This window comes from Anguilla rostrata, chromosome 10 (assembly GCF_018555375.3).
Source record: "Anguilla rostrata isolate EN2019 chromosome 10, ASM1855537v3, whole genome shotgun sequence".
Classification (NCBI taxonomy): Eukaryota; Metazoa; Chordata; class Actinopteri; order Anguilliformes; family Anguillidae; genus Anguilla; species Anguilla rostrata.
The window spans coordinates 3,049,274-3,067,468 of NC_057942.1; the positions used below are offsets into that span (position 1 = coordinate 3,049,274).

At 43.9% G+C, this 18,195-nt stretch overlaps 1 protein-coding gene and 1 long non-coding RNA gene across 2 annotated transcripts in view; one reads left to right on the forward strand and one right to left on the reverse strand.

The window, feature by feature from the left end:
* Window positions 1–13,189, reverse strand: part of LOC135264695 (uncharacterized) — a 75,423-nt gene extending 62,234 nt beyond the window's left edge. The window contains exon 1 of the long non-coding RNA XR_010332779.1: window positions 13,064–13,189. This is a non-coding gene — a long non-coding RNA (uncharacterized LOC135264695). The remainder of the gene's footprint in view (window positions 1–13,063) is intronic.
* On the forward strand, window positions 85–2,975 carry c10h2orf68 (chromosome 10 C2orf68 homolog). Its single transcript, XM_064353456.1, has 4 exons — window positions 85–314; window positions 746–861; window positions 1,409–1,554; window positions 1,709–2,975. Exons 1-4 carry the CDS (start codon window positions 205–207, stop codon window positions 1,829–1,831), a joined length of 495 nt encoding a protein of 164 aa, XP_064209526.1. The 5' UTR covers window positions 85–204; the 3' UTR covers window positions 1,832–2,975.
* Window positions 13,190–18,195: the final 5,006 nt, after the last annotated feature.

Consider the following 18,195-nt stretch of genomic DNA (forward strand, 5'->3'; position numbering starts at 1 on the left):
GCCGAATGCATCTTCGCTGCTCCCATTGACTTCCATGGGCAATGTAATGATTCCATAACTCCGTGTTTGACCTAGGTTGGCCAGTAACCTATTTATGTAGCTAGCTTCATTAACGTAGCTAACGATGCTGCCTGGTAGGAAGGCGTACGTTTAAAGAAGGGCGTTTATTTTTCCGTATTGATGTTTGGTAGCTAGCATTAAACGATGGAGATTCTGCAAGACAACGAGGAACAACAAATGAAGTACAAACGCGGAGGTCGTTTGGACATGAGCCACGGTTTTCTACACCATATTCGTCGTAACCAAATTGCCAGGTTTGTCCGGGATGCGTATAGACTACGGTTGTGGGCATTTGCTTTTGATTGGTGTTTATCTATACATTAAAACAGATTAACTCCACACAAAAGCAGTCATTACCAGCTAAATTTGAGCGGCTGTGAAATCTGTAAAATGGTAAGCCTGCTCCTCTCGACTCGTACAGAGCATGCGCGTTTGATCATGTTGGAGAACTGTTTGGGGTTGGTAGTTTATGTACCGTGGGGCCAATGGAAAATAAATGGAAACGTTCACTTTCGTGTTACTCCAACACTACGTGCGCTCGTGCCGTACGTGGTTGCAGCCGGGACCAAAACCACAGGGGACCGCCTTCAACGAAATTTTCTAATATTATCAAGGGTGGAAGGCTCGCTCTCGTCATGCATCTAAAGTTAGTGGTATCAAACTACAGTAATGCATACTCTTTTAGAGATGACTACGACAAGGAGGTGAAACAGGCCAAGGAACGTCAGCGGCGGAGACCCACTACCACCCCGAGACGACCGCGCCGGCCTGACATTCAAGTGTACCACCCTCGGCGCCGGAGTAAGAGCAATTTGCCCCCCTCCCCCGTTCCCCAAAATAACAGAAACGGATATTCATCAACACGTTAACAAGCTTAAATGATTGTATCCAGTAAAGGAGAACCCCTTTATCATACTGCCATACTTAGGTTAGAAAGTTTGAGTCAATACAGATCTTGCAAAAGAAAACCGTTACAACTCAAAAGTCGGATGAAATGGAGTCCCCTGCATGTCTGGTCCCTAAATCAGTTAAGCTGGCTATGCTATTCAGTTGACAGATACAGATCCCCCTCTTTGGCAAAAGCAAACGATTCTACCTCAACTAAAGTTGGGGGAAATTAATTATTTTGGTTGTCCGCTCACAAAATGCAGTTGGGTTTCAGATTTACTACTTTGCATTACCTGTTGTTGGAGTTTACTAGTCGCTGCAGCCTATACAAATTCCTCTTTCCCGTAAATGCGGTTGGTTCTAAATGAACAACAGTGATGTGAAGTGGGTTCGTAGGTCCACCAAAAACTGCTGTCCAGTGTCTGTGTGAGGTGTTCAGTCGGTGGTGTGCGTTTTCCAGACGGATCAGAACCGGGCGCAGGCGCGGAAGCGGAGGAGTGGAACGAAAGCGGGTCGAGCACGGAACCGGAGCCCCCGGCCACAGAACTGTTCTGGCTGGACTACCAGGCCGACAGCGGCCGCCTCACCTCCTTCATCGTTCACAAGGTGAGAGAGGCATGCTGGGAAGTATTTTCAGACTAAACTCTTCACGTGGTGCATTTTGGGTACTGGAGGCACCTGAATTGGTGTACCTATTGGTGGGGGGTTGCCGCTCTACTCCATTTCACGACCCTGTCTTTGTGCTTTGTCCCTCCACCAGGAGGACAAGCCGGAGAGGATAGTGGACAGGGTGGCGGAGGAGAACGTTCTGGACTCCGGCATGAGGATGGTGCTGCAGGCCCGCGTTAAAGAGGAGATGGACAAGAGGCGGGACAAACGCTGAGCCGAGATCCCCTGATTGGAGGAGAGAAGACCTGGGGCGGGCTGGGATTGAGGGGTGGGAGCGTGATCAGGAGCGGTGAAGAGTTGGGGGGAGGGGAGTGAAAGGGTGAAGTGAGAGATGCCCCGTTTGTGGTTCTGCAGCATCATGCCCTCCTGTACACGGCGATGTGACCGCTGCTGTGCAACAGCCAATAGGGAACGAGGACTCTTGCATGGATGGAAACCGGAGGGCAGGCATCCCTCTCAGGGAACACAAGCCCCACGATACTTTCTCTTTTTCTTTCATTGTTTTTTCTTTTTCTCCCTCCATCCCTGGCACATCCGTCCTTGGAGGGCTCGTGTCGCATGGAGGTGTTGGTGTGAAGGAGAGGATCTGCCTCGCTCCAGAACTCCCCTGGTGGTGGAGCGGTGGCTGCTCTGTGCCCTGAGGTGACCTCATCGCCGGCAGCAGGCACAGAGGTCTGTCCGAAAGTCTTTGGACGTCTCCTGGGTGCAAAGATTCTGTCCTGCCGTCCCCCCACCAGACCAGACCCCCCAACACCCTGCACTGAAAACTTCCCAGGATCCTCTCTGAGCCAGACCCTTTCCAAACCACACAAGACCCAACGGTTGTCATCGCTTTGGGTCGGTGCACCCTCATCAACAGCCGTTGGGTGTATTTGGCATTTCGGTTTTTTTTTTTTAATAATTATTTTTTTATGAAACATTGGTTTTTGATTATGTACTGTTGTTGTATTTAGCTTTATCACATGTATATTACTTAAAGAATTGATTAATTGTAGTTTGGATAACTTTGCATAAAAGGGAATAATGTTACTGAAATATATACAGATTTTCTCTCAAAAGGGGACATTGCAGATCTCCTGTTAAGGGACGAAAGGAATGGTAGAACTTCTGTTCGTGGATAGACAAGGACAGAGTTGGTCAGGTGACCAATTAATTTCAGCCTGGGGTGTCAGAAGATGAAGCAAAGTGGTAAATACAACCTAGATCCAGTCTCCTAGGAAATGTGAACAGTTTATTCTTTTCTTTTCATACATTTAACTTTGATTAGTATATTTACTGACATGTTGCTATGGTGTTGCTCTTGGTCTAACAAACCTTCTGAATATAGACATTTACATAATTAAAATATCTTGATTATATACCATTATCTTCTGGGTTTCAGTTGTGACGCAAGGAGGCGATGATGATGCAAGATGGTCGGCTTGCGTACGAAAGGGCATAATTATTTCTCTGCACTAGTGAATTATTTAGCTATCGCCCAGCAGGTGGCAGTATTCGTCCACACAAGACGAATAGCCTATGGTCAACCCGGTAGTGTATGACTACTTATCAGTATGCAGGCAGGTTAATTCTCTGACCAGTTGAAAACGTTAAATTGCACTGAAACAAGCATACGTTGAAGCAACATACTTTTCGAGACCCATTTATTTCAGCACGTCTGTGAATGGCCAGCAAATATCGGTGACCAACGGCTTTTTGTAGCCCGTTAATGCAATGCTAACAGTATCAGCACATTTAGGCCCCTACGTCTCAAGACATGACACATCAGTTGCAGCCAACACAGTTGGACTTTAAACCCCAGAACTGCACCTGAACTGGAACAAGAGGCTCCTCATTTGCGTAATAAGCAGGTTATCCAGTTGTACTGCAGATCTGTGGTCCAAAAGTCTTTTTAAAAAAATAGTTGCAATTGACCTGCCATGACACTGAGTGTGTTGGCAAGAAAGCTGGATGTATTTTGCCTGCCATAAAATATTCCTTTTTCACTCATTTGGAATGGTTTCTATTAAGAAAAATACCACTTCCCATAATTTACTTCATTACATTTTGGGAGGCCTTCATTTTAAAAGCATTTTTCAACAGTTAGAATTTTCAGGATCACTGTTCTCGTCACGCTGAAAATACAAACTGTTGAAAAAAAATCTTAAAAATGAAAGCATCCCAAAATGTAATGCGAGAGATTTTTTGGAAGAACGTCACGATTTAAGCAACCCTCATGTCAAATTCCTGTCCTTCAAAATGGCGCAAATTCCTACCACGCGGAGAGGATAATCTACTGGCTCCTACGTCCTGAAATGTTGATTTAAAGTAGGCTACTGGAACTGCGACTGTAATGTGTAAACGCTCTCTACTATGAGAGGCCGGAGTTGGAACGTGTGGATACAGATGTGGCAGACGTAGTCAATGTAGCCGGAAGCCAATGCGACCCACACTCCCTCTAGGTCAGGCGACCCACTGTCCAACGACCGCCACGTGTTTCTGATGTCGAGCCAATGTTCCCATTAAGTAAAGATAATCGTGGGCGGGGGACAAACTGTGCCGTTCGCTGAACGAACTGCTGATACACAACAATGAGAGGGGAAGCCTGGAGATTAATTCATTGATTCTATTAAACGCACGAAAAAATGCCATCCAACAACCGACGGCTATTCCAATCCTCACAATGTTACATAACCCCTGGTGATAACGATTGTCACGCCACCAGTTAAGCAAAAAAAAAAAAACATGAAATTCACGCCAAAAAAACAAAAAACAAAAACAAAAACACACCATCTCCTCTCGGTGTCTTTCCCTCGTGCATCACGTGTAGGTGCTGGTATAGTTTACAGCGAGAGAAAACTGTCATCAACCATTAATCTTTCCTCAAACCCAACCCCTAACAGAATAACGCTTCCGCACATCTCCGATTCCATTTTGTACCTGCTGATTTGCCGCGTGCACTATCTTCCGCTAAATAGCAACATTTTCTTATGCAACAGCTCGGCTCCACAATGTCATTTGGCATCAAAACAGTAGCCTTGAAGTTTATCAGCAAGACGTAAGTGCTGGACCTGGACGTATTCTTTTTCCGAAGGCATCGGAGGATTTTAATCATATGGAACGGCGGCGTGGAAACCGTATTCAACCACGTGACCGAATGCACGCGAAACATTAACGAACTTGAGTTTCATAGACTTAATTATAAGAGTCGCACAGGGCTTAGCCTACATTTGAGACCGAAACTAAACCGCTACCGAACTGAAATGTTTGTAAATCAATTCGGAAACACGAGCCATGTGTTGGGACATTCCTGCCCGCAGACGTCTGTAAATTCTGTTCCTGCAATAGAGCTCTCCCCGGCACCCCACAGCGGCAAGATATACATTAACCAGTCGCCGAGGCACGTATGCTGGGGAGTGTTATTGTAGATCATTCTGGAAATATGAAACATTAACCACATGTCTTTCCACTGGTGTACGTGTCCACCGCCCCCCCCCCCTCCTGCTGTATTGGCAGGTCAGAATAGAACCGAGTTGAGCATCTGGTCATCAGTATCAGGTCTCTCGAAGCTATTTGTGACCAGACCCAGAGATGGCTGAAGCTTCCTCCACATTCAAGGCCTTTACTTATAAAAAAAACTGCTGCGTTGTCTAAAGTTAAACAAAACTACGCAAATCCCTTACCTTTCCTGGTCTATTATCCAATAGGAGTTGCATGTTAATTCCTGAACACAGACAAGGGGAGAGGTGTGGCCTTTGGGGGGGCTGGTTGCATTCTTTGGATCCTGATTGGTGACTTAATCGGCCAACACCTCCGTAGTCCGAACGGCCTCTGGCACGCTTATGCCTTTGTAAGTGTTAGTGGGAAAACAAACATGAAAACCTTGGCAAAGTGACAGAGATAAAAGCTCCACTCTCGTTGTGTATATATAGTACAGAATCTGCCGAACATAAATAAAATTTAAAAAAAATACATACTTGAGACCCGGGCTATTTCATAACTAATGCAGAAACACAAACAAGAAGTTAATTAAAAACGTTAATTTAAAAATCGTTTCATTTTCCTTCTGATTACACCTAGGAAATTCCCCAACAGGTGTAACATATTGATGCTCTCTGTGCATTTTATTTTTTTTTTTTTTACAGTGTCTAGTGGGCAAGAGCAATGGTGGGGAAAACTGCAGTCTTACACATCTTCATTAATTTTCTCTAGGGATGCCTTAATTTGGACTCACAGTACATCTATTTCTATCTCTGACAAAAGTGCCGGCATCCGTCTCCACGGTTGCGTGCTACAGTAACTCTAACCCTGCCGGGCTGTACGCACAGGTCCACAGTGCTCCAAATCGGGCCGGCCAACCCGAAACGACCTGTCCCTGCCCTCCGCGACCTTCCTCCCACTCTCCTCAGCGGGCACTCGCGTTACCAGGCCCTGCTTGGTCTGGGCACAGCGTGGCATTTCTGATCCTACCAGGCCACTGTCAATCATCCCTCATCAGCCTGTCAATCATCCGTCATCAGCCTGTCAATCATCCGTCATCAGTGCAGCATTTCTGATCTTACCGAGCCCATGTCAATCATCTGTCATCAGTGCAGCATTTCTGATCTTACCAGGCCACTGTCAATCATCTGTCATCAGCATGTCAATCATCCCTCATCAGTGTGAGAACTCGCATGCCCTCTCATCAAACTCAGGGGGTTCGTCTCGTCTCCACTGTCAGGCTTATACTATCGGTCTGTCATCTGCCCAAAGAACTCTACCAGTGGCCCGGGCCTTGCCTCCTGATTTTAATCATTAATCTTGCTAATTATCCCCAATGTACAGGCAATATGAGGTCATACATGTGTCTCATAAACACCATTGTTTTACCACCTCCTCTACACAGCTCCTAGTCCAGGCCCTGGTAAAGGCCAGTCCCATGTCCCTGAGTTTCCTGCTTGTGTTGCTCTTCTTTCACATTAAAGTGCATTTCACTGAGTGACATGTTTCATTGGCCATTCTCAGGCATCAGCAGGAGTTTTTAAAATGTATCTGCACCCAAACAGATAAGTACGTCAAATATGTATTCAGCCCAGGTCTGGTGCTAATGTGGAAAATTTAATTTGGAAACAACTAATACAAGCCAAAATAAGCGCTGTTCGCATAAACATTAACGCTTATGATAATCAAATCTCATTGGGCAAATGTCATTTTTAGATGTCATCAGCTAACAATATTACTACATCAAGGAAGTTATTATAGCAATGATAAGCACATGAGAATATTTCCAGCCATCTTAAGAGTATTGCAACTGTAATCAGCTTTCTTGGGTCAACAGAACAGTGTTTTTTGACTTGTCATCAAGAATTGGAGGAATTTTTTTTGGCCAGCAAATAAGGCACCATCCCTGTGCAGCTACAAAGTTTGGGGAGAATTCCAGAGTCAATCAAAACATGGGCAAGGAGATCACTATCAAGTGGATAGTCTTCAGAATTTCTCAACTGGTTTGGAGAATGATTATCTGAATTCTGAGGATTACCATCAACTGGACAGTCAATAAAACGTGGAAATCAAACAGTGTACTTGGGATTACCAACGAGGCTTGCCTCCGAAAATGGGTGAATGAATGAAGATAGTGCTTTCCTCAGCCAGGTAATGGCTGCTTCGCTCCGAAAAGGGATTCTGTCAATACTTACCAGGAAAACGTCTTCCATCTTCTTAGGGGGCAAGGAAGCGGATTCATGCATCACCACCATGGTCATTCCCATCCTAGCTAAAGGTCAACGAATGCTTGGGAGTTCTCTCTGGCCGCAGACGAATAGTTTGAAACTCCCTGACTATCTAAGCCAATGTGTCTAAATCAGGTGTGCCAAATTTCAACCGTAAGTTGGCACACCTGATTTTACTAATTAGCATCTCAACGATGTAACGAGCCCTCTGGCTATTGGATCTGGAGTGCTTTGTCAGGGGTGGAGTGAAAACCTACAGGATGGCAGATTTAGAGAAACAGTGTTTGGGCAGCCCTGATCTGGGTAATACTTCACAATCTGTATGTGTATTCTGGAACATGACAGAGCTGATCTGCTCACATCCTGACCTGGGTCAGATACGTATTTGTTTTGGATTCAAACACTTTTCTACACTTTACTATTCTTGTCTGGTGTATTGGAACCAATGAAATACTCTCAAAAAGTGCAATCCCTGCTTTCTGGTCATATTGGCAGGCTCAATTACACCAGGCAAGATCAATAGAGCACAGAAAACTATTTCAATCCAAAACAAATTTGTATTTGACCCAGGTCTGCTCACACCACAATGTCAGATAAGAGGAAAGCTGCAGCGCAAAAAAAAAAAAAAACTTCTGGAAAGACGGCATTCCAGAGGAACACAGCCTGCCACAAAAGTTAAACACAGAATCTACATTGCCCAAGACACCACGTCACAGCCAGCACACAATGTCCGTCTTGATAACACACACAACGTCTGGAAAATACAGATTACCTAAACCCTATCCATACGGACAAAAGAAGATCCAGAGGTTGAGTGTTATCTGTCATGAGAACGAGGGTCTCAACAGAATATATTATGCGGGGGAAAAAATACTGGAGGGAAAATCTTCACTAGAGAATAACAGCCCCGCAAGCCTACGTGTGTATGAGTATAGTTTTAACCAACATTATACCTTTACCACAATCACTGCTCTGCAGCACGTCGCAATATTTTAATTTGGTTCAATGGACAGTGAAGGCCATGGCATGGAACAACACAGGTTTAAATGTTAAGCAACAGTCATGAATATAACATTACCCATAAGCAGGGAAGCACGTCAGTTACGATCATATGACTCTATTACGGATAAAAGCCACGGGCATGGCTTCTAAGTGTTAAACTGTCACATACGACAGAAGAAATCAAATGAGCACGCAAAGTCACCGGATGCATAGAAAACCAAGTTAACTCTCACATGAGGACTCATAGTTTGGTCCTTGAGTAGAGGGGTTGGAGTCTCATGATAGCTTGAGAAAAGTTACTTGGACTGAATTATTTTTAACATGCCTGAAGATGTTAAAAACTTGTTTGCCTACCCTTTAGATGGAGGGGGGGGTTATAAGATTACATGGACAGAATGGCCTTTTCTCCACACACCACCGTTGTAACATTTTCTCTCATATTTTGTATTTTGAGTGACAAACACAAAAATAAAGACAGAAAACTCCTGTGTAATCTTTACATTCTGTGCCTTCCTGGTGACATCATGTTTGTACTCCTGAGATGCAAATCTTTGACTCGGGTGTGACATATTTATACATGCATTGCTGCCCAACGTGAGATATGTTATTATTGTTTATGCAAGGTACGACTTGGTGACGTGGATCTATGATAATGATATCTTAGTGTCCTTTTCTTAAGAGGTTACGTTAATAGCTGTGTGACCGTAAAAGAAAAATTTAATACAGCAGAAAAATTAGAAGACCTCGTGGGTTTCCACTTACGTTACCTTATACAAAGGACGCTTGTCGTTGAAATTAAATCAAACATTGCATTTTACAAGACGATTTCTTCATTTAAAAAAATCCCACAACGCAATGTTCAACGTGAAGAACGGAAGTCAAGGCGTTCAGTTCCGTTTTGGTTGTTCCTCGGCTTGCAGAGCAACTTTTAAGGCCGAAAGTCTTAAGCATTTTCACTAACGACGTCACATCCCCATCAGACTGTCAAATTTATAAAATACGCAGATGACACAACACTTGATCTCGTTAACACTATCAATTAGGGTGACTCCAGCAACGAAACTGGCAGGGCCAAGGCGGTGCCTTTTGAGGCCTACTTCTCAAACCTTAACAACAAAAAATCGTCGACTTCCGGAGTAATGCCACCCTATTTATTATGGTTAGTCTAATTAGACTAACCATGTCCCCATATTCACAATAGATTCAATTGTGACATAAATCCAGACTCCGTCTTTTAAAAGCGCGAGTCAACGACCTTTTTTACTTATTGTTCCGTTCTAGCCTATAGCCCTCTATATCATGGTATGGTATGGGGACACAACTAAGCACTCTCGTAAAAGGCCGGAGTGGGTAGAGTCGTCAAAACGAAAATAAGAAAATAACTACGCCTGATCTCCCCTCCATTGCCACACCTATACATTCTGGGCGGTTAGCAAGCGCGCCTATAACGTTATTAATACACACCCTGCCTTTTCCTCTGGTAGGCTGGTTCAGGAATAACGTCTCCAACTCCACTCGTCGTCACCGCACCAGTTTCTTTCCCGCGGCTATAAAGATCCTAAATAATTGATGGACATTACTAGCATTTAGAGCAGTATTGATCGTGTAACTCTCAACGGATGGCTTTTCGTTTGTTTTGTTATCTGTTTGACTCTGGCCGATGTGAGCAGCATGCACCAAGACAAATCTCACCGGCCACTGGTTGTGTAGCTAAAAAAAAAATCCGACTTTGACCGACAGCCATTTGATTGCTACTGATCACCTGATTTATAACCTGCACCCTGAATGGTCCATTTTAAATGCATGTGTAGCCTACGTTGCCATCGACCACTGGTTTTGACATCTTATTTTCTTGTGGATTATTTTTGTTTGATGAAATCCTGCCGAAGTCTGGTGTCTGAACGTATTGGTTTTTAAAAAACTTTTTCCTACTTGAAGCTGTAGCTAGCTGGCGTTTTTTACCCTTACAAGTACAGTACATCTGAATAGCTGCTATTAAAGTTTTTCCAATGACTGAAAAATTATTCAAAGCTGTACCCGTGAAGCAGACCCATAGAGCAAAAACACGCGGAATAGCTACTATTCCACGAATAGTATGTACATAAGCTATAAAGCTGTATCTAAGACTGCTTCGCAGGCCTTTAGCCGTCGCATGCAAACAAATCCAAATCGGGGAAATTTTTTTATCAGTCTTTGCTAGTAGTGGATGTATTCGTCTTTGCTGGAGAGTTTGAGCAATTATGAATTCGGCATTTCGCAAAGGATTAAAACTCGGTGCATTGCTAGCACAATACGTGGTGAGAGGACCAGGTTTCTTCTCTTCGAAATGGAGAGTTCTGGAAAATAGTTAAATTGGGAAGACGGTAGACATGACCTGTTTTGTACAAATGTCTGCATTACACATACGAATCAAGCCCCGATATGTGAAGCAGTGTATAGATATATATATAAACTTATATTTATTTTAAACTAACCCATATAAGACTCCATTGAAAGGGGCGATAATTTGTCGGTAGCAACGAGCAACAAAGAACCAGACACCACAGACGTCAAGAGCATTGTCAGTGAGCTAGGGCGGGGCAAACACTTGCGTGCCAGGAATCCTGTGTGCTTTGAAAGACGTTAACATTGGTTCACAGGGCACGTGAATTTAATGTAAATTAATCGAATGCTTTCCCGGGTTCAACCACGGTGTCCAGACCACCTTGAAACAGGGTCACTGCCAGAAAATCGTATGCAGCTGCAGTCTATGTACTTACAAATGTGCAACTAGGGAGGTGAATTAACCCACTTAATTCCCCCCATAGGGCACTGCCATTGTATAACTGGATGCAATGCAAATGCCATGTAAAAAGTTGTGCAAGTCGCTCTGGATCCAAGATCGTCTGTTAAATTCCTGTAAGGTAATGGGCGTACTTGAACTTCACCAGCCAGACAAGACACACCAAGTATGATTCAGCATTTTTATTCATATCTTTGACATGAGGATGCGTGTTCAATTCTGGAAGTTTTAAGACCGCAGGAGACATATGCAAGTTACCTGTTCTTCATGACTGGAAGAATGGTAAGGGGAGGGAGGAGGAGGAGGAGCAAAAAGAACAGCAATTTGGGAAGGGAAGGAGGGGTGATTAGGCAAAGGAAGGGGGGGGGGGGGGGGGGGGGGTGTAGGAGGAGTTTGCAAAGGCACTTTTTACAGTAACCAGAAGACTGACTGACCAACCTCTGAATTGTACAAAGGAAAAAAAAAAAAAAAATCCCAAATCGAAAAAAGCGTACACCACAAAACAAGGGAGCGTTGTAAACAAGGCCGGCTTCTCTGTACAACACCAGCCAAACTTTGCTCCGCTTGATTGCAGGCAAGCGACAAGAAAAAGAAAGAAAAAAAAAAAGACGGGCGACTGATGTGCTCGGTCAATACAATCTCACCCGCTCTAGAACACCATCAACGGCAGCGCTGTGGCTGGAACCCAAAGCTTTTCTGTAGGACACTTTGGACCACAGGCCAACGCTGGCATTCCGGCCGTAACTTAAATAAGCTCGTTTTTTTTAATTTAAATTTATTTTTTAATTTTTAAAAAAAGCTGCCTTCTGAAGCTCCAGCTTCTCTGTATCCACACGGAGCTTCAGAGCACAATAAATAGGAATACTTTAAAGATTTGATTCCACTCGTCTTCAAGTATCAAAAGAGAGTTTTATTTTGTGTCTAAGACAGCCCACCTTTAGGGTAACGATAGAGGCAGGCTTCTCTGTACTCACACCTGCCATCACACCGTAAAGAGGGGGAGTGCCTTTGTCTTAAACCGCTTGCCGTAAAGAAGTTTACTCGATGTCGTAATCGTTTGGATTTGGAGCTCCAGCTTTTCCGCACCCCACCTAATGAAAAAGTCCAAATGGTGTGCAAACCATATGGCGGACATAGGTGCTCCCAATAGGAAAGTTGTAGAGCACGTTCAGATACATATGTCGATGAAGTTTTGTGTTGATCTAACTTACGGTGTGGGAGTTATGGCCTTGTACGCGTTACCCTTTGTTATAGCGCCACCATCTGGCCAACGTACGTGATTATTAGTGCCTGAGTAGTGGGAGGCCATAGGAACCCACCTGCCAAATTTGGTTGCTCCAGGACTTATGGTTGCTGAGCCTCAGACACTTTTAGCGGAGAAAAATAATAATAATAATAATAATAAGAATAATCCTAACAGATACAATAGGGTTCCACCAGCTTCGCTGCTTGGACCCCTAATAATAATAATCCTAACAGATACAATAGGGTTCCACCAGCTTCGCTGCTTGGACCCCTAATAATCCTAACAGATACAATAGGGTTCCACCAGCTTCGCTGCTTGGACCCCTAATAATCCTAACAGATACAATAGGGTTCCACCAGCTTCGCTGCTTGGACCCCTAATAATAATAATAATTAAAGCCGCAAGCAGCATTGGGAGGGGTCCAAGCATTGGCACTATTGCGCCCCCTATGGAGCGATTTTAAAATGGTTTTGTCCTCATGATCATATACCATCACCCAACATATCTACTGAATATCATGATGATTGTATATAGCTAGCTACCTAAAATCCGCTTTGCGCAAGGCAGAAAAATAGAGCCGAGGCGGAAAACATAGCTTCACATCCGCGGCCAGGCACGCAATCCGCGGGCTGTGTGAATAGACTCATTCATTAACATGGGCGCGGATGTGAAGCAGATCGGTATGTAACAGGCGTTAAAAAGGCGTCAGACACATATTCTAATCATTACATTACATTACATTACATTACATTACATTACAGGCATTTAGCAGACGCTCTTATCCAGAGCGACTTACACAACTTTTTAACATAGAATTTTACATTGTATCCATTTATACAGCTGGATATAATATGATATAATAATCCATTGCTCAGCTTAGCAGAGAATGCATATTTCAGAGCGCCTCAAAGACAGATAGAATAATAATACAAATTTCAAATAATTAATACGACATTGAGAAAAAACGAAACAAAAAACGAAATATCAACTCGCCATCCCTGCTACCTATATGTATGTATGTATATATATATATATATATATATATATATATATATTTACCGTCATTGTTTTATTATAACAGTCTGTTTTCGCGCGTTTGCAGAGAAACTCAAATACAATCAATACAAATGGTTTAGCTATTTCTCACCCGATATTGTCTTCAAATGGATCAATGCCAAAGAAAAGTAATTATCCATCCTCTCAAAAAGCTTTTACTAACAAACTTTTAGTAGAAAAAAAATGAAATATCAATTCGTCATCTCTGCACGCAGTAGGCTACATTAGCCTATTTATTTAGACACTGGCAGACTACAGCATAAATTGCGTCTTTTGTTTATATTCAATATTAGTAATTGCAGTGAAAAACTGTAGCTGTTGACACAAGGAAGTTTGTTATATTATGGTAGCAACAGAATGAAGCAGACAATATATATATTTACCGTCACTGTTTTCTTATAGCCTACCAGCGTGTTTTCGCGCGTTTGCAGAGAAACTCAAGTACTATCAATAACTAGAAAACTGCACTCAGTAGAGTGCAGATATCCGCCAGGCGTGTTAGCTTTGCTGATGCTACACAATCAGTGCAACCAGACAAATACAATATTACAAATTTACCACGTGCCACTGAAAATCCCAAAAACGCTGATTTAGTGAAGTAACGCTAAAGGTGGTGACATGTTAGCTAATTTCATTCATATCAGTCACGATGTGTCAGACAGAGCTAACGCTTACGTTATAGTCTGGCACTTTCGTTTCAAATCTGGACAGGAACAATCTGGACAGAAACAATTCCAAAAGACCAGCGATGTAAAATATCAATTTCAACGTGAAAATGGCAACAAAATAATTGCCACACATTCAAACATTAACGTACCCTATTAGTTGGTGGATTATTTTGTTGGCATTTTAACGTTTAAATGAACATTGTACATCACTGGTCTTTCATTCCAAACGGAAGCAGTTGTTGATCACTTGCGGCCCCTAACGGCCGGTTAGGAGGTGTGAGGAGTTAGCAGTCAATGTATTTCAATGGACAATCATCAAAATTAATTCAAATAAAATACTTGTCGTTGACCAATTAGAAAATTATTCGAGAATTTGGGTGCTTGGCCCGCTGAATTCAGGTCATTGGCCAGCTGTCAGCATGCACAACAAGTATTAGGCTGATCGGCCCAGTAGTATGCAAGATTAGCTGCGGACAGGTACACACACACACACGTGACCAAACGCATAATCCCCTCCAGGCTCTCACCTGGCGGAGATAAAAATGGTTTAGCTATTTCTCAGCATAATGACGGATTCAAAGACTAAACTAACTCACCCAATATTGTTATCAAATGGATCCATGCCAAAGAAAAGTAATTATTCATCCTCTCAAAAATCTTTTACTAACAAACTTTTAGTAGCATGCACTCTTGCGCTGTCTTCCATTGCTTCCCTGACGCGAAAATGTGGGCGTGTTTTGTGTGACATAGGTAAAGCGCCCATAGATTGACTTGAATGACTAATGATATGTAGTGAGTGACGCTGTGTGCCCGGGAAGGTAGAGTGAGTGATTGCACCTGAGGTGATGGAAGTAAAGTGACTGCACTTGTGGGGGGGGTGTCTTAGAGGAACAGAGGAGTTAAAGGGGCAGAGTGAGCGGGCGTTTGTGGTCCTTGAGAGCGGAGCTTGGTGGACGTTACAGGGCTGAAGCCCAGCCGAGCTAATCGTATTTCTGAACTCATGACCGGAGGGTGGTTGCTGTTCGCATGCCGTTTAGGGCTGCCGACGGCGAAGATAGATAGCGGGTTGTAGGGCGAGGTTCCTGTGTGAGGCAGGGCTGAAGTAGTGGTAGAGGGAATATAGGAATGCTTTTGTCCGCTCTCCAGCCTGTTGACGAGGCTCTCCTGCTGCGAGTGGAGACGCCTCACTGCGCAGGACCGGTGGTCGCCCCCACAGCAGACTATGACTGAAGCCGGACCAGCGCCAAGGCTCAGACCCCGGGAGAGGGTCTCGAACCCTGGGAAAGTTAAGTGGTTTTAAAGACGTATACATTTGCAGTGTTTGTCTTTGTCTTAGTCGCATGAGGTTTATGTTAAATGTCATTGATTTTAAAAGAGCAGCTGAGAGCCGTAGTACCGGGGTGGGGAAAGCAGCTGAGCAAGCTAGTCAGATCCTCAAGTGCCGCTGCATATGTGCCATGATAGCACGTGTACTTTTGCTGTGGAAAAGTGGAAAATCATGTCTTGTGCCCAGAAGTGTTATAATTCCGGTGTGAGTTGCAGTGCAGTGTTAAGTTGCAGTGCCCTAAGGGGGTGTAATTTCTGTGTGGGGTGGTCTAGATTGGCGAGTGCCCATACACCTGTTTTTGGCCCATGTGGGTGGCCCGGGAGGGGAGTATAGGACTCGGTCTGTGTCTGACATACCTGTGTGCAAGGCTGGTTGCTGCATGAATTTGTAATAATAAAGCTCATGATTTTCTTTTACCCTTGGGTTTCCTCCTCCTTTGTTTGTGTGCACAGTGGAAATATTCTTTGTGTGGGCTCTCTACATTCTCACATCTGAGACAAGGTTTATTACAGATGCATGCCACTAAAAGTTCGGACCCTCCCCTCACTGATAAAAACTATACTTTAAAAAAATATTAATAATACTTTATTGAAATAATTATACAAAAATTAACAAATTTACAAAACCTTGTGTATATAAATTGAGTCTACAATTACAAACACACCAGGGGGACTAAAGGTTGTAACAAAAATGATAAAAAAATAAAAAGTTAAATAAATATCTTGTAAAGGATATGATCAGAAATAAATTGTGTCAATTTACTCCACAGCTGTTTTGTATGTGGGCAAGATCAAAACAAATGTAGCAGCATTTCTCTGAGCTCTCCACAAAAGGTACAACTCATATCAATGTCTTTCTTGAGTTTCTGCAAACAATGCTTCATCGGATAAAACCTGTGAAGCATTTTTAAAAATATCTCTTTAGTAAAGAGTTCTATAATACTAATAGCTAGGGGTATTTGAGAGCTGTCCTTTAGAAACAAGGTTGTGTCATCTGCAAGCTGACTAATAATAATAGTTCTACCAGCAGGGGAGATCCCCTGCAGATTACTAGACTCAATATATTCACATAAGTTTGACAGCAAGTAAAAAGAGAGAGGGAGATATTGGGCATCCCTGACGAACGCTACGTTTCACTTCAAATCTGGATGATGACCCATATTTAAGCTTAATTGAACAAAGTCAAAGTGTCAAAAGTCAAAGTGTTTTTATTTGTCAAGTGCACAGTATAACACAGGTCATTCTGAGCAAAGAAATTCTTGTGACATGGCAGGCAGCAACTACGTAGAAGCAAGAGCAAAATATCGAAAATATCTAAAATATATCAAAGAAATATCACACATAATAAAAATACACATATTATACATAGTGTTAAATATTAACAGCAAATAAGTACCTGCCTGTACAGATGGGGGATATGGACAGTGGGAATAGGAGTATTAAATATTTAAATATTAACCATATATAAAGTGCAGGAGTGCTGATGAATATGTGCATAAGATTGTACATTGAACGTACATAGCATACACAGGAGGACATGTGATCAATGTGATCCCAGAGATTAATGTTGCTGGTTGAGAAGCCTGATGGCCTGAGGGAAAAAACTGTGAGTCTGGTCGTCCGTGCCCGGACGCTCCGGAAGCGTCTGCCAGACGGCAGCAGTGAGAACAGACCATAGCCTGGGTGGCTGAAGTCTTTTATGATTTTCTGTGCTTTCCTGAGGCATCGTGTGTGGTAGATGCCTTGCACAGATGGGAGGTGGCAGCCAATGATGCGCTCCACTGTCTTCACCACCCTCTGGAGGGCTTTGTGGTCAGCAGCGGAGCAGCTGCCGTACCAGGCAGTAATGCAGCCAGTGAGGATGCTCTCGATGGTGCACCTGTAGAAATTGATGAGGGTCTTAGCAGACATTCCAAACTTCTTGAGTCTCCTCAGGAAGTATAGGCGCTTTTGGGCAGTTTTCACTGCTGCGTCTGATTGCCTGGACCAGGTGAGGTTATCATTTATGACCACACCGAGGAACTTGAAGCAGGAGACTCTCTCCACTTCAGCTCCGTCGATGTGAATGGGGGCGTGACCCCCCCCCCCCCGTCGCTTCCTGAAGTCCACGATCATCTCCTTAGTCTTGCAGACGTTGAGGGAGAGGTTATTGTCCTGGCACCATGTTGCCAAGACACTGACCTCCTCTCTGTAGGCGGTCTCATCGTTGTTGGAGATGAGACCCAGGATGGTGGTGTCGTCTGCAAACTTGAAGATGGCATTGGAGCTGCGTGTGGCCACACAGTCGTGCGTGAACAGGGCGTACAGGAGGGGACTGAGTACGCAGCCCTGAGGGGCTCCGGTGCTCAGGGTCAGTGCAGAAGAGGTGAGGTTACCCATTCTCACCACCTGGGGTCTGCCCGTCAGGAAGTCCAGGATCCAGTTGCAGAGTGAGGTGTTCAGACCCAGGTTCCTGAGCTTGTGAACGAGCTTAGCAGGCACAATTGTGTTGAATGCTGAGCTGTAGTCTATAAACAGCATCCTCACATAGGTGTCTCCTTTATCCAGGTGGGAGAGGGCGGTGTGCACTGTCAGTGCGATGGCGTCGTCTGTAGATCAGTTGGGGCGGTATGCGAATTGGAGGGGGTCCAAGGTGTCAGGAAGAAGGGAGCAGATGTGGGTCCTGACTAGCCGCTCGAAGCACTTCATGATGATGGAGGTCAGTGCTACAGGGCGGTAGTCATTCCAGCAGGAGATGGCAGGTTTCTTAGGTACAGGAACAATGATGGTCTGTTTGAAGCAGGTGGGGACTGCAGACTGGTTCAGGGAGAG

Excerpts from the sequence above, each read along its gene's own strand:
- c10h2orf68 (XM_064353456.1), top strand. The coding sequence starts at position 205 with ATGGAGATTCTGCAAGACAACGAGGAACAACAAATGAAGTACAAACGC. Across the intron at positions 315-745 it reads CGTCGTAACCAAATTGCCAG|AGATGACTACGACAAGGAGG; the intron begins GTTTGTCCGGGA and ends ATACTCTTTTAG. Across the intron at positions 1,555-1,708 it reads CCTCCTTCATCGTTCACAAG|GAGGACAAGCCGGAGAGGAT; the intron begins GTGAGAGAGGCA and ends TCCCTCCACCAG.